The 18,446-nt window shown below is 42.2% G+C and overlaps 1 protein-coding gene across 1 annotated transcript; it reads left to right on the top strand.

The window, feature by feature from the left end:
• Positions 1-3,185: 3,185 nt before the first annotated feature.
• On the top strand, positions 3,186-4,125 carry DUSP21 (dual specificity phosphatase 21). Its single transcript, XM_007991461.3, has one exon. The coding sequence runs from the start codon at positions 3,298-3,300 to the stop codon at positions 3,865-3,867; it is 570 nt and encodes a 189-aa protein (XP_007989652.1). The 5' UTR covers positions 3,186-3,297; the 3' UTR covers positions 3,868-4,125.
• Positions 4,126-18,446: the final 14,321 nt, after the last annotated feature.

Here is an 18,446-nt window from a genome sequence, read left to right as displayed (position 1 = left end):
GTAGGTTTGATATTTTTCAAAACACAAACTTGGACACTATAAATAATAAGTAATAAAAACAAAAAGACTCTTCCTAGTCACGTTTTCTGTTAAACCTTCCATGACATACACCTACTGCCCCTGGCCCCCCAACACTCACCTAAAACAATGAATCGTACCCTCTCTTCTAGACTCTTCCAAGGTTATCTATCTCTCTGACCAAAGTATAAGCTCTTGGAAATCAGATCCTGTATTGTGATGGATCTACACTGCTAAGATCGTACCTGACACAGATTGGATGCTCAGTTGATCCTCTTGCTAAATTAATCAAGCTGAGTCTTGAAGCTTGGATAGAATTCAGGAAGCAGAGAGGAGTCAGGCTTCTCAAGAGAGAGAAATAGCATGAGCAAAGATAAGGAAACAGGAATGTACATTTTGTATTTACCAAAAGCATTTGCTTTGTTTGGTCAGAACCGAGGGTTTATATAGGTGAAAATGCCTAACACAGTATATAGATTCTTAATAAAAATCTGATGAATAAATGAATGAGATTTGAAAGGCAGGCTTAGATCAGATTAGAAAGGACTTTGACTACTGAATTGAGAAATCTGAACATTAACTAATTCTTTTTTTTTTTTTTTTGAGACGGAGTCTCGCTCTGTCACCCAGGCTGGAGTACAGTGGCCAGATCTCAGCTCACTGCAAGCTCCGCCTCCCGGGTTTACGCCATTCTCCTGCCTCAGCCTCCCCAGTAGCTGGGACTACAGGCGCCCACCACCTCGCCCGGCTAGTTTTTTGTGTTTTTAGTAGAGACGGGGTTTCACCGTGTTAGCCAGGACGGTCTCGATCTCCTGACCTCGTGATCCGCCCGTCTCGGCCTCCCAAAGTGCTGGGATTACAGGCTTGAGCCACCGTGCCCGGCCTAACATTAACTAATTCTTAACATCCAGGGTGTTTTCCCATCGGTGGAAAGATAGTGTGTTCTTGGGCAAGTCCATTGCACATTTTCTTCACTAAATAACAAGGAAAATTGCCTCCATCAGTGTGTTTAAAAAAAAAAGGAAAAGTAGAGACAAGTGGATCTGAAAGTGACCTGCTTCCAAACTCAAGGGGAGAAAATGTTATCTATTCAGGAAAAGTTCCATAGTGGAATTTTAAAACATCCAACATCCCTCAGACTAAGAGGTGTCACAGAATATGAAGAATAAATAAATGAATCTATTTAATATGGGTCATGCTTGTCTTTGAAAATAGTGTCTGTGGCCGGGTGCGGTGGCTCATGCCTGTATTCCCTGCACTTTGGGAGGCTGAGGCAGGTGGATCACCTGAGGTCAGGAGTTTGAGACCAGCCTGGCCAACACGGTGAAACCCCATCTCTACTAGAAATACAAAAAAATTAGCTGGGCATGGTGGCGCGAGCCTGTAATCCCAGCTACTCATGAGACTGAGGCAGGAGAATGGCTTGAACCTGGGAGGCGGAGGTTGTGGTGAGCTGAGATTGCACCACTGCACTCCAGCCTGGGCAACAAGAGCAAAACCCTGTCTCAAAAAAAAAAAAAGAAAAAAAAGAAAAGAAAATAGTGTCTGAAATTATTTTGTTAATTTTTCTATAGTTTTAAAGTTTAAGAAGTGTATACTTATGAAATAACTAGACACCAATACTAGTTTAGGGCCTCCACATTACTACATAGATTACAAAGCTTCTCCCTTAGCCAGGTTGAGCTGTCCCCAACAGACAGTTTTCATATTTATTTAGTATTTGTGTTCTATTTTCTTTCAGATAGATTTGTGGGGACTGACAATTTAAGTAATGCAAAATAATTTGATTATGACAACTGAGAAAAAGAAACGTGTTGTGTTTTGAGGTTATCGTTTCCTTGACCATCATAAGCAGCCTGATATCTACTTCATCTTTGTTCATAATCACAGCACACCTTTGAACACATACCAAAATGATGATGGAATGAGAGCAAAGTGTATGAGTCAATTGGCTGCTCTGCGAAACAATTTGTTAGTTTTAGGCTATAGTTCTTTTCAATTTTCAGCCAAATTCTATAAAAATCTTAGCTGGAAGGAAATGCAAATGTCAGGTTGCATTTGAGAAATTAATTTTGGGGCTGGGTGCGGTGGCTTGTGCATGGAATCCCAGCACTTTGGGAAGCCGAGGTGGGAGGATCACCTGAGGTCAGGAGTTTGAGACCAGCCTGGCCAACATGGTGAAATCCTGTCTCTACTAAAAACACAAAAATTAGTCGGGTGTGGTGGCGCACTCTTGTAATCCCAGCTGCTTGGTCGGCTGAGGCACAAGAATCACTTGAACTCAGGAGGCAGAGGCCTGGGCCTCTCCAGCCTGGGTGACAGAGCAAGCCTGTCTCAATTTTTGGCCCAATTACCATGTAGCATTAACTTGTTCCAGAATGTGTAATATTACTGGGAAGACAGCATCGGTAGTGGTCAAAGTGATTTGTAGTTCACAAAGCATGCGGGCATTCTTTTTGAAGAAAGTAAACAAAATAATTTGAACTATTGTTTCAGGTAATAAAGTAGACTCATACAATAAGTCATTTGAGCTGTATGTACAAACGGACTATGACACAGCTAAATTAGTCACAACTGTCCACTACAGGCCAACTTCAAGATAAAGGGTTATATATCAGTTAGCAATGCTCCCTTACAACCAGCCCTGATGTGTTTGTAAGCAGGAAAATAATTTTATGGTTGCAATCAACAAAGAAGTATCAGGCCAGACCACCAAGCCCAGCCAAATCCCATATCTCGCTCCAGTTTTATAGAGATTAGCGTATCACATGAGCCAAATGCTGTTCCCCAACTTAGAATGTGATGTTGCTATTTTGCAGGGAAAGTGTAAGCCCTGTTCTGCAACACTGATGAAATAGAAGTATTCATAAATACTGTGTTTAATGTGGTCCAGTAATTGAAACACAAAATAGATATCTTGTAACAGAACATTTTTAAAAGTCAAGAAAGATAAGAATTAGGCCTTGGAAAATAAATGACTATGAAGAAAGATAAAAATAAAACAGACTGGGGTGTCTCTGAAGACCCTGCTTAGAGGCCTTGTCCTCCTTTCGGCAAGCGGCCATTGCCATGGAAACCAGAGCCGCAGGGCTATCTGTCCGGGATTGTGACGCCCAGATGGGAGTGGTGGGAGGAGACAGGAAGAGGGTGGTGACCGATGGCCGGTCCTCTTTCTCCAACACCTAGCCTGAGACTTCGCGGCGCGGCTGCTATCCTGAACTAGCTTGGTAAGGGTTGTGCCCTGAACCAGCATAGAGAGACCTCGGACCAGCCGCCTCGATGACAGCATCCGCGTCCTTTTCATCATCTCAGGGTCTCCAGCAGCCCTCCATCTCCAGCTTCTCCCAAATAACCAGCAGCTTGTTTCTCAGCAATGGTGTGGCTGCCAACAACAAAATCCTTCTGTCCAGCAATCGCATCACCGCCATTGTCAATGCCTCGGTGGAAGTGGTCAACGTGTTCTTTGAGGGCATTCAGTACGTAAAGGTGCCTGTTACCGATGCTCGTGACTCTCGTCTCTGCGACTTTTTTGACCCCATTGCTGATCTTATCCACAGCGTGGATATGAGGCAGGGCCGCACGCTGCTGCATTGCGTGGCTGGAGTGAGCCGTTCTGCCTCACTCTGCCTTGCGTACCTCATGAAATACCACTCCATGTCGCTGCTGGACGCCCATACATGGACCAAGTCGCGCCGCCCCATCATCCGGCCCAACAGCGGCTTTTGGGAACAGCTCATCAATTACGAATTCAAGCTGTTTAGTAACAACACCGTGCGCATGATCAACTCGCCGGTAGGTGACATCCCTGACATCTATGAGAAGGACATACTTGCAGTGATATCAATGTAAGCCATCCCGGCCAGCCCTTGACATCTGCCATCGATCTGGCACCAAGACTGAACTTGAACACTGACATTTTGTTAGTAAAGAAAACCGGTTGGTGCCTTGTTAAAGGGCGAGAAAAAAAGGGAGGAGGTTGGAGTTTTGAATGTAGTAAGCCTTACCTTAATAGAATTAAATTCACAAAATGTAAGATGGTGAAAATGTTTTTTATCTTGTGAGGTCAAGCTCTTGGGGCCTGGCTGGAACCAGGGTGCGGCTAGTGATGCTCAGCTCACATAGACCTGCCAGCAGCACCCAATACATGTGGCAGGCCTGGAATTCTGAGCCCTGCCGGAGGCCGACTAACTCAAGAGTGAATCCCCTAGAATCTCACCTGGTTCTTTCCAACCCAAAGTCAAAGCCTTAGACATCTTGGCATCCCTTGCACTTCTCCCGGTAAGTGCCAACCTAGTGGATAAGTGGCTTTCATTCAAGCTTTGCTCTGGAGGAGGCTCAGGCTACCCTTGCCCGCCTTCAATCACAGTGGCCCATCTCTGGTTTTCTAGATTGAATTTATACATTAGTTAAAAAAAAACAAAACAAAAAAACAAAACAAAAAAAAACTATTTTTTTAAAAGACCATTCCACTGCATAAAGTTTAAAAATACTGTACTTTTTGAGTGCTATACTTGATGGCAAGGTCTCAAGGTGTCTTTGGTGATCTCCCACCAGCCTTTGTGAAAAGGGACATTAGTCCTTTTCCCAGGGCATATACTGAGAGAGAACAGGCCTGACACCAGGTCTCAGGGGTTCCTCTCATGAACCTTGGCTTAAGAGGCTGGAGCTGCTGGCCATGACCCAACCCTGTCACCTCTAACATCTCCTTTCATTGTGACCTGGGTCCTCTCAAAGCTTCACTTTCCTCACCTGTCAAAGCAACTCTCTCCCATAGAGTTGTGAGGACTGGGTTCCTTAGCACAGTACCTGGCACATGAATGGTTTCATGCTTGGAGTAAAGGGCAATGATACTCTTTGACCCTGGTTTGAGGTCAGCACACTCATCCTCATAATGGCATTTCCCTCTTCTGTGCACAGTCCTTTGTTGTTTACAAAATGCTCTTCCAAAAAATCATCAAGTGTCTAAAAACAAATGGCTTAAGGTCCTTTTGGACCTTACCTTAGAATGGGCCTAGATTCGGGCGTGGTGACTGGCACCTGTAGTCCCAGCTATTTGGGAGGCTGAGGTAAGAGAAGCACTCGAGCCCGGGAGGTGGAGGTTGCAGGGAGCCAAGACTGAACCATTGCACTCCAGCCTTGGGTGACAGAGCGAGACTCTGTCTCGAAAAAGAAAAAACAAAGGGGGGGCGGCGCCTAGCTTTAGAGCCTTAACAGAGGTCCCATTGTGTTTAATCCATGTGCATCCAAGGGGTTGTGTAGAAGCACAAGTCCAGCTTCCCTGAAACACTTGTTTAGAGTCACTAACCGTTAGAGCCAGCACCCTGGTTTTGCTCGTTACAAGGATGCATGAGAGCATTCGCTGAAGGGATGAACAAGTGACCCCCATGTGTAGGCCCTGGAATCCAGGATCATTCTAATTCCCTGGATACCTGGGCTCTGGCTTGTGTTCAGTTATTCTAATCCAGAGGATTTTAGACCAAAAAAAAAAAAAAAAAAAAAAAGAGAGAGAGAGACAAAAGTACAACTGCTCCATTTGAAGAAGATCTGTGTGTCCAGAGCCCAGTGACATCCCAGTGTTTTTTCTCTCCAAATCCATCAAGACACCACCACTGCCACAAAGGGAGTGCCTAGGGTGCAGTATGGGGACAAGGGGGATAAAAAGTGGATCTGCCTGGAGCAGATGGAAAAACAGGCTCACAGAATGCAAGAGTTGGTGTGGCAGAGCCCCCACGAAGCAGCCTTTCTGGCAGAGGCCCAGATGGAAAATTTCTTTTAAAGTATTTCTTAGAAGGAAATTATTTGGGGATGTGTGTGTGTGTGTGTGTGTGTGTTCATTTTTTAAAATATCTAAATTAACATACCACGAAATTACTCTTTGTGGATAAACAGTTCCATGAGTTTTAACACATGCATAGGTTTAGGTAACCATCACCACAGTCCCAAAATTTCCCTCATGCTTCCCCTTTCGAATTAAACCATCAACCCACCCCAACCTCTGGCAAACACTGATCTGTTTTTCTTCCCTGTAGGTTTGCCTTATTTTTTTTTTGAGACAGACTCTCGCACTGTTGCCTGGGCTGGAGTGCAGTGGTGCAGTCTCGGTTCACTGCAACCTCCGTCTCCCGGGTTCAAGTGATTCTCCTGCCTCAGTCTCCAGAGTAGCTGGAATTACAGGCACCCGCCACCACGCCCAGCTAACTTTTTGTATTTTTAGTAGAGACAGGGTTTCACCATGTTGGCCAGGCTGGTCTCGAACTCCTGACCTCGTGATTCGCCTGCCTCGGCCTCATAAAGTGCTGTGATTACAGGGGTGACCCACCACGCCTGGCCAGATATGCCTTTAACTGAATGTCACATAAATGGAATCATACAGGATGTAACCTCTGGAGACTGGCTTCTTTCACTTAACATAGTGTCTTTGAGATTCACCCATGTTATACAGCTCATTGTATGCATGTGCCACAGTTTGTTTTCCATCCACCTATTGAAGAATATTAGGGTTCCTAGGAACCTAATATTAGCTTCCTAGGAAATGCTGTAAGAAATACCAAAAGCTGAGTGGTTTAAAACAATAGAAATGTATCTTCTCTTATGATACAGTTATGGAGGCCAGAAGTCCTAAATCGAGATGTCAGCAGGGTTGTGCTCCTCTGAAACGTGTAGAGGAGAATCCTCCTTGAGTCTTTTGGTGTGTGTGTGTGTGTGTGTGTGTGTGTGTGTGTGTGTGTGTGTTTTGATAGAGTCTTGCTCTGTCGCCCAGGCTGGAGTGCAGTGGCGTGATCTTGGCTCACTGCAACCTCTGCCTCCCAGGTTCAAGTGATTCTTCTGCCTCAGCCTCCCCAGTAGCTGGGATTACAGGCACGCACCATCATGCCCGGCTAATTTTTGTATTTTTAGTAGAGACGGGTTTTTACCATGTTGGCTAGGCTAGTCTCAAACTCCTGACCTCAGGTGATTCACCTGCCTCAGCCTCCCAAAACGCTAGGATTACAGGCGTGAGCCACCGCGCCTGGCCCTCCTTGACTCTTTCTAGTGTCTAGTGTTTGCTGACACTCCTTGGCATTCCTTAGTTTGTAGATGCATCACTCTAATCTCTGCCTCTGGAGTTACAGGGCTATCTCCCTTAGTGTGTCTTCATATCTGTCTTCCCTCTGTGCAAATCTATGTCCAAATCTTCTTTTTCTTATAAGGACACCAATCATATTAGATTAGGGACCCACTCTACTCCAGTATGAGTAATTATGAATACATCAAATGACCCTATGTCCAAATAAGGTTATATTCTGAGGTTGTGGGGGTTAGGACTTTCACATATTTTGAGGGGATACAACTCAACCCATAACAAGATTATTTCCAGTTTTGAACAATTATGCATAAAGTACGATCTCACACACACACACACACATACACACACACAGAAGAAAAGGATCATGTCACCTGAAAAAAAAACGGTAGCAGTTTAAAAGTGCGAAATGAGTTAGAGTGAAAAATAATAATAACCACTATTTATTAAGCTATTAAATGCCTAACACAGTACTGGACACTTTACAGTGTCTCTATTCCTTCAAACAAGCCCTTCAAGGTAGTTATTGTTCCCATTGTACTAATGCATTTAAGGAATTTGCCTAAGGCAGCACATAGGTCAGGAATGAAGAAGTGACATACAGACTAGGCTCTATTTTCCTGCATTTCTTTTTTTTTTTTTTTGAGACGGAGTCTCGCTCTGTCGCCCAGACTGGAGTGCAGTGGCCGGATCTCAGCTCACTGCAAGCTCCGCCTCCCGGGTTTATGCTATTCTCCTGCCTCAGCCTCCTGAGTAGCTGGGACTACAGGCGCCCGCCACCTCGCCCGGCTAGTTTTTTGTATTTTTTAGTGGAGACGGGGTTTCACCAGGTTAGCCAGGATGGTCTCGATCTCCTGACCTCGTGATCCGCCCGTCTCGGCCTCCCAAAGTGCTGGGATTACAGGCTTGAGCCACCGCGCCCGGCCTCCTGCATTTCTTTTGAAACAAAAGTAAGTAGATGGAAAGAAGGAGTTTTTTTTTTTTTTTTTTTTTTTTTTTTTTTTTTTTAATTTGAGACAGAGTTTCGCTCTTGTTGCCCAGGCTGGAGTGCTGTAGTGCGATCTTGGCTTACTGCAACCTCCGCCTTCCAGATTCAAGTGATTCTTCTGCCTCAACCTCCAAGTAACTGGGATTACCACGCCCGGGTAGTTTTTGTTTTGTTTTGAGATGGAGTCTCGCTGTGTCACCCAGACTGGACTGCAGTGGTGCAATCTCAACCCACTGCAATCTCCGCCTCCCGGGTTCAAGCGATTCTCCTGCCTCAGCCTCCCGAGTAGCTGGGACTACAGGCGCGTGCCACCACGCCCGGCTAATTTTTTGTGTTTTTAGTAGAGACGGGGTTTCACTATGTTGGCCAGGCTGGTCTCGAACTCCCGACCTCATGATCTGCCCGCCTTAGCCTCCCAAAGTGTTGGAATTACAGGCGTGAGCCACTGTGCCCAGGCTAATTTTTGTATTTTAAATAGAGACAGGGTTTTCACCATGTTGCCCAGGCTGGTCTCAAACTCCTGAGCTCAAACGATCTGCCTACCTTGGCCTCCCAAAGTAAGTATAGGGGAGTTTTTATTATACTGACACCTGGGTCTCAATTTAAATATGGTAGGTCCAGGAAGCCACATTTTAATTTTTATTTTATTTTATTATTATTATTTTTTTAGATGCAGATTTGCTCTTGTTGCCCAGGCTGGAGTGCAATGGCACGATCTCCACTCACCGCAACGTCTGCCTCCTGGGTTGAAGCGATTCTCCTGCCTCAGACTCCAGAGTAGCTGGGATTACAGGCATGCAGCACCACACCTGGCTACTTTTGTATTTTTAGTAGAGACAGTGTTTCTCCATGTTGGTCAGGCTGGTCTCGAACTCCTGACCTCAGGTGTTCTGCCTGCCTCTGCCTCCCAAAGTGCTAGGATTACAGGCATGAGCCACTGCACCCGGATGAAGCTGCATTTTGCACAAGCATCTCAGATGATTCTGATGAAGGCTGAGAAACTTCGACCAAGCAGTTGTTAATACTAAAAGTATTTCATAACTTCTCACCTTTGCCCTTCTTTTTTGAATTATTTATTCATATCCTTAGACATTTTATTTCCACTGAGCTCGTTCTTCTGCAGAACCTAGACATTTTCCTTTCAGAGTGTAAATCTTTTATTTCTTTTCAATTGTAAAAACTGAAATATAGAATAAGGATATTTAGTTTTTCTGGTCAAATATATTTCATTTATTTTTCCCAGTTTATTGTGTGTCATTTGTCCATGGTGTGTGTTTGTGATTCAAAAGTTTAAATTTGTATGTGGTTAAATCTATGAGTCTTAAACTGTGTTTATTTTAATCTAGAATAGTGCCTCTACTCTTAATTCCCGTGACATTGTCTTTTTGATGAGTCCAGAATAATTTTGTGGTATAACATCCAGTATGCTGGATTTGTCCAATTATTTCTTGATGCTATTGTTTATCTTCTTCCTGTATTCCCTGTATTCCCTGTATTTTCTTTAAACTGGAAGCTATGTCTAGAGGTTTGATTAGATTTGGGTTAAAAATTTTTTTTTTTTTTTTTTTTTGAGACAATCACCCAGCTCGAGTGCAGGGACATGATATCAGCTCACTGCAACCTCCACTTCCCGGGTTCAAGTGATTGCCATGTCTCAGCCTCCTGAGTAGCTGGAATTACAGGCGTGCGCCACTACGACTGGCTAATTTTTGTATTTTTAGTAGAGATGGGGTTTAACCATGCTGCTCAGGCTGATCTTGAACTCCTGACCTCAGGTGACCCGCCTGACTCGGGCTCCCGAAGTGCTAGGTTTACAGGCGTGAGTCACTGTGCCCAGCCAGATATGGGTTAAGAATTTTTTGCTAGAATATTTCAGAAGTGTTGCCATGTTACATGTGTCAGGAGGCACAGATGTCTCTTTGTCCCATTAGCAGTGATGCTAAGTTTGATCATTTAGTTCAGGTGGTGACCACCAGATACCTGCCTTTAATATTGATAAGTACAGAATTCTGTGGGGTGATACTTTAGCACAGTGTGAATATCCTGTTTCTTTCAGCCAACGTTATTAGCATCCATTAATGATCCTTGCCTCAATCAATTACTACATTAGGGGACATCTAACTCTTAAATCTATCTCAACTTAATTTGGGCATATTGTATAAGTTGGAAGTTATTTAATTTTTTGAAATAATTTTGAGATGTCCAACGCCATCAGAAATATTTGTGTCTGCTTTTGTTCCTTCCAGTTTGCTACATTGTCAATCTTTTCCTGTGCCAGTATTACATTCCTTAAGATTGGTGCAGCTTCATAATAGACTATTATAATCGGTGGAGAAATGATGTTCCCCCGTTACGTTTCTTTTTCAGAGGATGGGGTGCGTCTTTTGTTTGTTTTTTCTTAGATTCTTTTATTTCTCTTCTAAAAGGATCTTCTTAATAGTTGTAGGTTTACAAAAAATTCCCATTAGGATTTTGATTGAAATTACTTTTTTTTGGTGTAGAGGTCAAGGTCAAATAAGGAAAACAGAAACCATGCTAGTCATTTAATCAGGAAATATTTACTATAAAGAACTGTTTACCAGGTATTGGCGAAGTGAAGAGGCAAAAATAGGACATACATTGTATATATTTATACATATATAAACACTTAAATAAAAGATCACCTACCAAGAATGCCTGAAACTTGATCAGTTAAGCATTAACTATATTTCTGGAGTGTGCATATCTTATTTCCAAAGGCTCATAATGTTAGAAAATTGTAAGTTAGTATACTAAAGCACAGACATGCTTATACACACATACACATACTCATTCACTTCCTTGCACTTCAATTGTTTTTTGTTTTTTTTTTCTGAGACAGAGTCTTGCTCTGTCACCCAGGCTGAAGTGCAGTGACATGATCTCGGCTCACTACAGCCTCTGCCACCTGGGTTCAAGCGATTCTCCTGCCCCAGCCTCCCGAGTAGCTGGGATTACAGGTGCCCACGACCATGCCTGGCTATTTTTTTTCTTTCTTTTTTTTTTTTTTTTTGTATTTTTAGTAGAGACAGGGTTTCACTGTGTTGGCCAGGCTGGTCCCAAACTCATGACCTCAGGTGATCTGCCCGCCTCAGCCTCCCAAAATGCTGGGATTACAGGCGTGAGTCACCATGCCTGGCCTCACTTCAATTCTTAAAAACATTTTGTCTGCTAAAACATTTACAACATATCTGTTATGTTACCAATGAGACACCTGTGACATCCATGACTACCCAGTCTTATCCAAGCTGTTAAGGTAAAGAGGTAAAGCTATCCAATATATCCAATAAGAGCGTTGCATTTACCTGTGGATGCTTGAAAGCCCATTTCCAGCTACCTTGGTATCTCTTTCCCACACACTCACCATTCCCCAAATAATGAGATATAGGGAGGTGGGGAAGTGACCTTTTGATCACCTTTTGGGAACTACCTGATAAGCAGGGAGAAGGCAGTGAAAATGAATCTTGGGGCAATCTTTTGGTACTTGGGTTCCTTGCTGAGTTCTCTCCATCTGGAAAGATGGATCAAGGCCTCAGTCACATAGTTGTGTTTGAAAAGTGTATTGCAATAAGATTTTCTGAATCAAGGCTCTTAAAATTATTGGAATCTGAACTTGGAATTAGCCTCTTGCCTCAACAGACTTTATAGTGAGGGAATAAAAAGAGCATGGGACCTGACCAAGTTAAGAAGGCCTCTGTGATCAATTTGGTTGAATTCTGGAGGCTGCAAGTTGAGGCAGGACTGGGGCCTGTGCTAGAGACAGGGAGAGGTTGCATTCATTTGTAGCTTTATTGCACAGTGGTCAAAGAATGTGGCCTGCATAAATTTTGCTTCACAGAATTCAGATTTTCTTGTTAAGTCTCTCGAGCAGTAAAACAGATGTATTACCTATTGGTGGGATTCTAAGTTTATATATAAGTCTTAAAAAATTTCTTTTTTTTCTTTTTTGAAACGGAGTTTTGCTCTTGTTGCCTAGATTGGAATGCAATGGCACCATCTTGGCTCACTGCAACCTCCACCTCCCAGGTTCAAGCGATTCTTCTGCCTCAGCCTCCTGAGTAGCTGGGATTACAGGCATGTACCACCACGCCTGGCTAACTTTTTGTATTTTTAGTAGAGATGGGATTTCTCCACGTTGGTCAGGCTGGTCTCAAACTCCCGACTCCAGGTGACCCGCCCGCCTTGGCCTCCCAAAGTGCTGGGATTACAGGCTTGAACCACCGCACCCGGCCAAGTTTTACAATATTTTATTATTTAAAAAATGTAAACGTTGAATAAGTAACACAATCATGATTCAACATTCAAAGGGCACGTAAGTGTATATAGAGTGAAAGACTCCTCACATCTGTTCTCTACCCAACCAGTTCCCCTCCCCAAAGGCAGCCAATATTGTCAGTTTCTCCTGTATGTTTCCATGATATTATTTTATGCATATATATGAAATTACATTTGTATTTATATCTTTTACATTTTCCTTTTTTTCTTTTTTTTTTTTTGAGACGGAGTCTCGTTTTGTCACCCAGGCTGCAGTGTAGCCCAGCCCTTTTTCATTTTTCAACAAGTGGTGGCATACTTCACGCTGTTCTCTACCTTGTTTCTTCTTGTTTACTAATACATGTCACAGATCATGCTAAGCCAGTACAAGAGAACATCTTCATTTTTTTTTTTACAACTGCATAGTATTCCATTGTATGGAAGTATCGTAATTCATTTAATCTGTTCCTATTGGTGGACATTTAGGTTTGTTGCCAAAATTTTGCTACTACAAATAATACCCCAGTAAATAAACTTGTAGTTAAGTTTAGATATATAAATTATTTTAGGCTGGATGCGGTGGCTCACGCCTGTAATCGCAGCACTTTGGGAGGCCGAGGCAGGCGGATCACGAGGTCAGGAGTTTGAGACCAGCCTGGCCAACATAGTGAAATCCCATCTCTGCTAAAAACACAAAAAATTAGCTGGGCGTGGTGGCGGGCGCCTGTAATCCCAGCTACTTGGAGGCCGCGGCAGGAGAATCGCTTAAACCAGGGAGGTGGAGGTTGCAGTGAGCTGAGATTGCATCACTGCACTCTAGCCTGGATGACAGTGTGAGACTCAGTCTCAAAAAAAAAAAAAATTATTTTATACATGTGCAAATATATATTATTAGAAATAAAATTAGTGGATCTAATTTCATAAATTTAAATTTTCATAAACATTGGCAGATTAATTCCTATGGATGTCATGAAAACCTGTCAGCAATATGTTGAAGTGCCTGTCTCCCCACAGAATCAAAAACACTGTATAATATTGCACTTTTATATCTTTGCCATTCTGACCAGTGAAAAATGGTGTCTCAGTTTACTTTAGTGTGTCTTTTATTATTAGTAAGTTCTAGCTTCTTTTCATTCCTCTAAGAATAATTTATATTTTTCTCTCTATGAATTGGCTGCTTACATCAATATTTTATTAGGTTGTTAGTCTTTTTTAAAAAATTGATTTGTAGGAAGTCTATTAGGGAAATGAGGCATTCATTTGTGATAAAAATTTCAAATATTTTCACAAATTTTCATTTATCTTTTGACTTTGCTTAGAGTGGCTTTGTCAGGCAGATTATTTATTTTCATCTAGTCAAATTTATTGTTTATTTTTATGGCTTTAGGATTTTGTGTCATTCTCGGAAAGGCTTTCTGCACTCTAAAATTATACTTTAAAAGTATCCCACAGCTGTTCAATACTTTTCTTTCTTTTATTATTATTATTATTTTTGTAGAGACTGGGGTTTCACCGTGTTGCTCAGGCTGGTCTTGAACTCCTGGGATCAAGGGATCCGCCTACCTCGGCCTCCCAAAGTGCTGTAATTACAGGCGTGAGCCGCTGCACCCTGCCGCTTCAAGTACTTTTTTTTTTTTTTTTTTTTTGAGAAGGAGTCTCCCTCTGTTGCCCAGGCTGGAGTGCAGTGGTGCGATCTCGGCTCACTGCAACCTCTGCCTTCTTGTTTCAATCAATTATCCTGCCTCAGCCTCCAGAGTAGCTGGGATTACAGGCACCCGCCACCACGCCCAGCTAATTTTTGTATTTTCGGTAGAGGTGGGGGTTTCACTATGTTGACCAGGCTAGTCTCAAACTCCTGACCTTGTGATCTCCCTGCCTCGGCCTCCCAAATTGCTGAGATTACAGGCGTAAGCCACTGCACCTGGTCTCATGTACATTTATATTTCAATTTAACATTTAAATGTTTGATCCAGGGCTAGGTATGGTGGCTCACACCTGTAATCCCAGCACTTTGGGAGGCCAATGTCGGTGGATCATGAGGTCAGGAGTTCGAGACTAGCCTGGCCAACATGGTGAAACCCCATCTCTACTAAAACTACAAAAATTACCTGGGGGTGGTGGTGTGCGCCCGTAGTCCCAGCTACTCGGGAGGCTGAGGCAGGAGAATGGCTTGAACCCAGGAGGCAGAGGTTGCAGTGAGCTGAGATCACACCACTGCACTCCAGCCTGGGCAACAGAGCAATACTCTGTCTCAAAAGAACTAAATAACTGCATAAATAAATGTTTGATCCATTTGGAATATATTCTGGAATTTCTCTTTCAGATTGCTACCATCATTCTCATCTATTTATGTAACTTATAATTTAAAATATGTTATGTTAATATGTAGTTTATATATAATCCATAATATATTGTATATAGTCTTAATAGTATTGAAATTCTTGGTATTCATATTTATTTTTTGGTTGGCTTGGTATGTCCAAGACTAAAAGTTATGTTGCTCTTTTTTTCTATTCTTTTTTTTTTTATTTTATGAGACAGAGTTTTGCTCACTGCAGGTTTGTCTCGGCTCATTGCAACCTCTACTTCCCAGGTTCAAGCAATTCTCCTGCCTCAGCCTCCCAAGTAGCTGGGATTACAGGTGCCTGCCACCACACCCGGCTACTTTTTTGTATTTTTAGTAGAAACAGGGTTTCACCATCTTGACCAAGCTGATCTTGAACTCCTGACCTCAGGTGATCCGCCTGCCTCGGCCTCCCAAAGTGCTGGGATTACAGGCATGAGCCACCACATCCAGCCAACTTCTCCATCCTTGAGCTTTTATTTTTATTTTCTCTCATAGTTGGAATAGATTGTAAACCATTATTTTTTTTTCAGTAAGGTGATATCTTTTATGATCCTTTAAATCGCAGTGTTTTCTGACATTTTTACACTTGAAAAAACAACTCAGATATATATTTTGGGGTCATATATTTTTCTCTCTAAAACTCTACATATGAGAAATTGGAAACACTGACTTTTGTTTTTATCTGGGTAATCAGATTTATCTTTTTTTTCCCTGAACAATCATAGAAACTTTAATATTGTAGCTTAAAACTTTTGCCATGATGTGTCCAGCTGTGTGTCCCTTTGTATTGACTTTGCCTAAAACATGGTGGGCTCTTTCAATCAATACATTATGTTCTTCAATAAAGGAAAACTTTTAGGCTGTGTACAGTGGCTCACACCTGTAATCCCAACACTTAGGGAGGCCGAGGAGGGCAGATCATGAGGTCGGGAGTTCGAGACCAGCCTGGCCAACATAGTGAAACCCCATGTCTACTAAAAATACAAAAAAAATTAGCCTAGTGTGGTGGTGGGCACCTGTAGTCCCAGCTACTCGGGAGGCTGAGGCAGGAGCATCGCTTGAACCCAGGAGGTGGAGGTTGCAGTGAGCCGAGATTGCGACACTGCACTCCATCCTGCAAAATAGAGTGAGACTCGTCTCATTAAAAAAAAAAAAAGGAAAACTTTTCTGTTTCAGTTTACTTTCATTACTTCTCTTCCGTTTGCCTTTGTTCCTCTTTTAGGAACACAAATTATCCATATGTTGGTTCTCCAGATTCTCCATTCTTCTTTCTCCACAGCTATCATCTTCTCTCTCTGTTTCTCTTTGTCCCTCATATTCCATTCAATTTCCTAGCATCAGCTTTGCTCTTGACATCAAATTCAATTTTTTTTTGGCTATATGAATATTGCTGTTTACTATCTCCAATGTGTACTTTAATTTTATTCCTACTGTTGGGAGTACTTACTAATTTTCCTTACCCTGTTATTTCTCATTTCATTCTGTTGAATTGTCATCTCAGTCCCCACTTTTTCCTTCCATTTACAGAAGGAAACCTTAGGACTACTAATGGGTTTCCAAAATTTTTTTCTGGGCCCTAGTGAAGAAGAGTTCTCATTTCCTCTAATGTTTCTGAATGCTATGTTCTTCCCCTAGCTCTGTATTGTTTATTCTGTTTACCCTCAAATAAAACAAGGTTTCTCTTTTCTCTGTCCACAGATAAGTGAGCTGGTTGCCCTTGGATCCACCATCTGCCCATGGAACTCGAGGCAGAATCACCATCTCAAGTCTGTAGCTGGAGGACACATTAATGTACATATAGTTTGATTTCACTTTTTGTACCTCTTATTTACTAATGTGATACACAACAAAATATAGTTCTCAGCACAGACTTCTCTAAGACCTTCAAGTAGTTGACCTCTTCCTAAAGTTTTGGGCAGAACCCACTACATAATTTACAGGAAAATTACATGTAAAATGAGAATGTGGGGCCTCTTGTTAAAAAATTAAGAATTTCCAGACAGTGACAGCAAAGCATTAAACCAAGTATGGGGCCTTCTTTCATGGGGCCCTGGGTGACTGCACAGTGCAAACACTCGTGAAACCAGCCATGTATGGGGACTGTACCTCCCTAAATGTATCTCCTTCTTTTTTCTCCCAATTTCTCCCTTATTTCCTGCCCACTTACTTGATCTATCTGCCTAGATAAGCAATAGGAAATAGAGGGATTCAGGGGATGTGGAGTGGAGGCAGAGGTGGGGCTCAGTATTCTGGTGAGAAGCTTTGAAGGGTAGAGAAACTGATGTTTCTTGTTGGTTTAGACACCAAGTCTTTGAGATGTGAAACAGATTGTAGGTCATTATGGAATGGAGGTATGAGATTTAAATAAGGGGCTTTCTACCTTTTTCAGTCAGTGTCTGTTTGAGGAAATAAAGCCAAACTAAAGCATGACTGGGGTTTTCTAAATCCAGCCCTTTAGGGCCATCCGCCTCTTAATTAACACCTATTTTACGCAGATCCAAGCCTTGGGTTACCTGTTAGTTTTAGTCCTTAATGTTGTGAAATCTTGTCCTTTTTTGTTGTTGTTGTTGTTTCTGTATTTGAGGGAATTTTTGTGAGAAGTTAGGCCAGGATGCATTTGGGGGCAAATAGCAATACATTATTTTGAACTGGAAGCCCCCAGGGAACCAATTAGTCGGGTGAGGGATTGGCAAACTTTTTCTGTATAGGGCCAGATGGTAAATATTTCAAGTTTTGCTGGCAGGCCAAGAGGCAGAATCAAAGATATGATGTAAGTACTTATACAACAATAGAGAAAACAAATTTCCACAAATACTTTATTGATGAAATTCAAAATCTAATAGTAGTTAATTGGTTATGATTTTTGGTAATACAGGTCTACTAGTGAGAAGAATAAAATTCTATGCTTTTGGAATACATTTTACTTAATTGAGGTTCAAAGTTAATGTTTCCTATCATCAGATCACATTGCAAATGTTCATTTGTTAATGCTAATCTGTAATAAGATTTTATATATTTCACTTTTGAAAATGTCTTCTCATGCAGCCGGGCATAGTGGCTCAAGCCTGTAATCCCAGCAGTTTGGGAGGCCGAGGTGGATGGATCACCTGAGGTCAGGGGTTTGAGACCAGCCTGGCCAACATGGTGAAACCCCATCTCTACTAAAAATACCAAAATTGAACCTGGGAGGTGGAGATTGCAGTGAGCCGAGATCGTGCCACTGCACTCCAGCCTGGGCGACAGAACAAGACTCCAGTTCAAAAAAAAAAAAAAAAAAGAATTAACCTCTGTGAATAGTCTGCATGGAACAACTAAGGGGGTGGATGCCTGTAATCCCAGCTACTCGGGAGGCTGAGGCAGGAGAATCGCTTGAACGCGGGAGGCAGAGATTGCAGTGAACTGAGATTGTACCACTGCACTCCAGCCTGGGAGACAGAGCAGAAAAAAAAAAAAAACCAAACAGAAAATGTCTTTTCACACAGAAAGACACTGCCAAACTTTGAATCGATCTATGTGCATGTGATTTTAACTGAGCATATTCATCACATGAAAGGCGTTTATAGAATTCTAGTGGGTTCTTCTCTTGATATTTGCCTTTTAGTATATCATTACACTGCAGATTCATAATTTCCAATTGATGATTAGGCAGAAACTCCTCAACTGCACAGTTAAATGAATTTTGAAATATGGAAATTTCCTTTAGATTTACATTGAGGTCTGAAAAATGCTGCTTGGAACCATAGTTTGAGCTTGGAAAA

Source organism: Chlorocebus sabaeus, chromosome X (assembly GCF_047675955.1).
Source record: "Chlorocebus sabaeus isolate Y175 chromosome X, mChlSab1.0.hap1, whole genome shotgun sequence".
Classification (NCBI taxonomy): Eukaryota; Metazoa; Chordata; class Mammalia; order Primates; family Cercopithecidae; genus Chlorocebus; species Chlorocebus sabaeus.
Note: the sequence above shows the minus strand (reverse complement) of the source record. Positions and strands in the feature narration are given on the sequence as shown.

Excerpts from the sequence above, each read along its gene's own strand:
- DUSP21 (XM_007991461.3), top strand. The coding sequence starts at position 3,298 with ATGACAGCATCCGCGTCCTTTTCATCATCTCAGGGTCTCCAGCAGCCC.